The sequence below is a fragment of the Papilio polytes genome, unplaced genomic scaffold, assembly GCF_000836215.1.
Source record: "Papilio polytes unplaced genomic scaffold, Ppol_1.0 DF824069.1, whole genome shotgun sequence".
Lineage (NCBI taxonomy): Eukaryota > Metazoa > Arthropoda > Insecta > Lepidoptera > Papilionidae > Papilio > Papilio polytes.
In genome coordinates this window covers 813880-817604 of record NW_013525135.1, presented here as the reverse complement: position 1 = coordinate 817604, position 3725 = coordinate 813880, and the positions used below count along the sequence as shown (strand labels likewise).

Below are 3725 nucleotides of genomic sequence, written 5' to 3'. Positions count from 1 at the left end.
AAAAACCAAAAGGATATTCAACAGTCTTATAAGAAGTGGCGTAAGCCAGACGAGGTTAAGAAGGTTGATGGACAAGTGAACGAAGTTCAAGTTGTTCATGATGGGAGTTCTAACCAAAATTTAGTGAATCCAGGTTTGAATTAGTTCTCGATTCAACCGCTGGAGTTTTAAAAGAGAACAAAGCTTTAACTATTATGATGAAGATGGGATGGAAGCCTGGACAGACTCTTGGAAAGAAAAATAATGGATTACAAAAACCTATAAACATCAAAGGACAATTGAATCGTCATGGAGTTGGATATGAAGATATTGAAAAAGATTTAGTTAAGTTATTAAAAATTAAGTCAGAGTTGCCAAGAACTGAATTGTATGTTCAAACAGTGTTTGAAACTAATGATGATGTTGATTATCAAAAGGAACTTATAGGGAGTATGAGATCTGAAATTGATATAACTTTATATAATGAACAATTTATAGCATTACTTGATACTGGAAGTGATGTGAGTTGCATATCAGAAAGTTTATTTTTACAATTAAAAACTAGTAATCAAAATTTATCAATTTTACCTGTTAAAGCGTTACAAATTAGAGGAGCGATAGGACAACGAAGTACAAAGATTCAACAGATGATCATACTGCCTATTAAGATTGGTGAAATAGTCTTTGAGACTCAAATGTTAATTGTGAATAACTTAATAAGATCGATAATATTGGGCTTCGATTGGATGAAATTAAATAAAATTATAATTGATTTAAAGCATACTAAAGTTGGAATAGCATTTAGAATAAATGTTAAAGACTATTTCATACCGTTTAGAAATATATCAAAATCATATCTTTGTTCTAGTAATATAGAAAAGGAGGATATTTTAGAAAGTATTAAATTTGGGACCACTTTATCTGATTTTGATAAAAGCAAAGTGAAAGGTGTATTAAGTAAGTACAAGGATATGTTTACTGATAAATTAGGAAGAGCAAATTGTTATGAGCATAAGATTGAGATGGTTGATGAAATACCCATAGTTACACGATCGTATCCTATACCTTATGCATATAGAACAGCAATGGAAGAAAAGTTAATGGAATTAGAACAAGCTGGAATAATTACAAGGGCTTCAACGCCTTATAGTAGTCCATTAACTTTTACTTTAAAGAGGGATGGGTCAATAAGAGTCTTGTTAGATGCAAGAAATATTAATAAGAAAATGGTTGCTGAAACAGAAAAGCCACCTCTTCAATTAGATGTTTTAAATTCATTTCATGGTGCTAAATTTATAACAACTATTGATTTAAATAATGCATATTTTCAGATACCGATAAATAAAGAAGGCAAAAAGTATACAGGGTTCAATTTTAATGGCAAATCTTATGTTTATAATGTGTTACCGCAAGGGTTAAAAACTTCTGTGGGAAGTTTTAGTAGAGCAAGGAATTTAATATTGGGACCACAAGTACAAGATTTTTGTGTAAATTATTTAGATGATTTAGCTATAATAACGACTGGAGATTTAGATAAGCATTTGGAGCATGTTGATATTGTATTAAGTAAATTGAATCGAGCTGGTTTAACTTGTAATATTAAAAAGTGCGAATTTATTTGTAAAGAAATTAAAATGTTAGGATTCATTATCACAACAGAGGGTATTAAAACAGATCCTGAAAAGGTGCGATCGATACAAGAATTTCCTATACCGAGAAAGATAAAGCAATTAAGAGCATTTTTAGGTCTTTGTAATTTTTATAGGAGATTTATACCAAACTATAGTGAAATTATTATACCGTTATGTGAACTTCTAAAGAAGGGTCATAAGTTTACATGGAGCGATAAAGAGAATAAGGTTTTTAATTTGGTTAAGGAGAAATTTCTTAACACTATAAAACTTCATCATCCGGATTTTAATAAACCGTATTATTTACAAACTGATTGTTCTGGCGTTGGTTTGGCTGGTGTTCTATATCAATTAAATGATAAGAGTGAAATGCAAATTTTAAGTTATCATAGTAAAGCATTAAAAGGTGCTGAACTAAATTGGTCAGTAACGGAGCAGGAGTTTTATGCTGTTATAAGTTGTTTGAAAAAGTTTGAAACTTACTTAAGGGGAAGTAAGGTTTTTATTTTAACTGATCATAAAGCATTATTATTTATAAATAATATGAAATTATTTAATGGCAGAATTACAAGATGGATATTGTATATTGAGCAATTTCATTATGAAGTACAGCATATATCAGGGAAAAATAATGTTGTTGCAGATGTACTTTCTAGGTATCCTCCTGATGGTAATGCAGTACAGGAGAATAAAACTATTAGTTGCGATATAGCATATACAGAGTTAGAACGTAACGATGTTTTATTAGGAAAGTTAAGTTCTTTAACTATTTATCAAAAACAAGATTTATATCTTTTAGGTGTTATAAATAAATTAAATTCGATGAATAGTGATGGTGTTGAGAATGGAAGAAAGTTTAAGCGTTATTTATTAAAAGATGATTTATTATTTTATAAAACTGATTTAAAAGAAGTGTTGTGTTTACCAAAGGAGTTGCAAAGTGATGTTATTAATCAAGTTCATATTGAGATGGGGCACCAAGGAGCTTATAAAGTTATTAAATATGTTAGAGATAGATTTTTCTGGAAAGGCTTGTTTAAAGATATTAAAAGGCAAATTAAAAAGTGTCATATATGTCAGTTAGCTAGGAAAGATAATATAACTTATGTGGGTCCATGTAAATCAATAGTTACTAATAACATTGGTGACATGGTTATGGCGGACTTATATGGTCCTTTACCAAGTGGCAATTTTGGGTTTACTTTTATTTTTGTCATACAAGATTCATTTAGCAAGTTTGTTAAATTATATCCTTTAAAGCAAGCAACAGCAAAATCAGTGGTGACTAAGGTAAAGCATTTAATGGAGATAATTAAACCGAAAGCGATATTAACTGATAATGGTAAGCAATTTATTAGTAATCATTGGAAAGAATCTTTAAATGAATTAAATATTAAAACTATTTATACAACTGTTAGGAATCCGAGACCTAATACAACGGAGCGAGTAAATAAAGAGTTGGGTAGATTGTTTAGAACACTCTGTTATGCAAAGCATAAAGATTGGGTTTATGTCTTGCCAAAGATTGAAGAGTTATATAATAATTCTTTACATGATAGTACAGGGTTTAGTCCTTGTGAAATTTTATATGGCGAAAGTAATAAATTAACTTTTGATGATGTTATAATAAAACATAGAGAAAATTTAAATGTGGAACAGGTGAGGGAACAGGTTCGTAAGAATCTTAGAAAGTTTAGTTGCATACGACAAGTTAAATTCGATAAGAGAAATAGGTTGATCAGTTATAATATTGGCGACTTAGTCAAAATTAGAAGATCAACTCGATCAAGTGCTGAAAATAAACAAACAAACAAATTTGATTTGGCTTATGAAGGACCGTATATTATTGCCTCAATACCATTTGATAATGTGTATAATTTAGTTAATCCTCAAACAGGTGTTGCTCGAGGAAAAATAAATGCTATGCATTTATTAAGATATTATAAGTAATGTTAATTAGAATATGCTGGATTTATTTTGTGTTGGAAACGAAAATGTTTTTTTTTTTTTGTTAACTGTTATAATTAAGATTTTATGTATGTTGCATTGTGTTATAATAAAGAAATTTGGGATTGGGCGAATGACTCAATCACATTTATTGGAGTTGATGGTTAG

At 29.5% G+C, this 3725-nt stretch overlaps 1 protein-coding gene across 1 annotated transcript in view; it reads left to right on the top strand.

The window, feature by feature from the left end:
* The first annotated feature begins 203 nt into the window (after window positions 1-203).
* Window positions 204-3725, top strand: part of LOC106100082 — a 27183-nt gene continuing 23661 nt past the window's right edge. The window contains exon 1 of the mRNA XM_013278817.1: window positions 204-500. Coding sequence (XP_013134271.1) covers window positions 204-500 — 297 coding nt within the window. The remainder of the gene's footprint in view (window positions 501-3725) is intronic.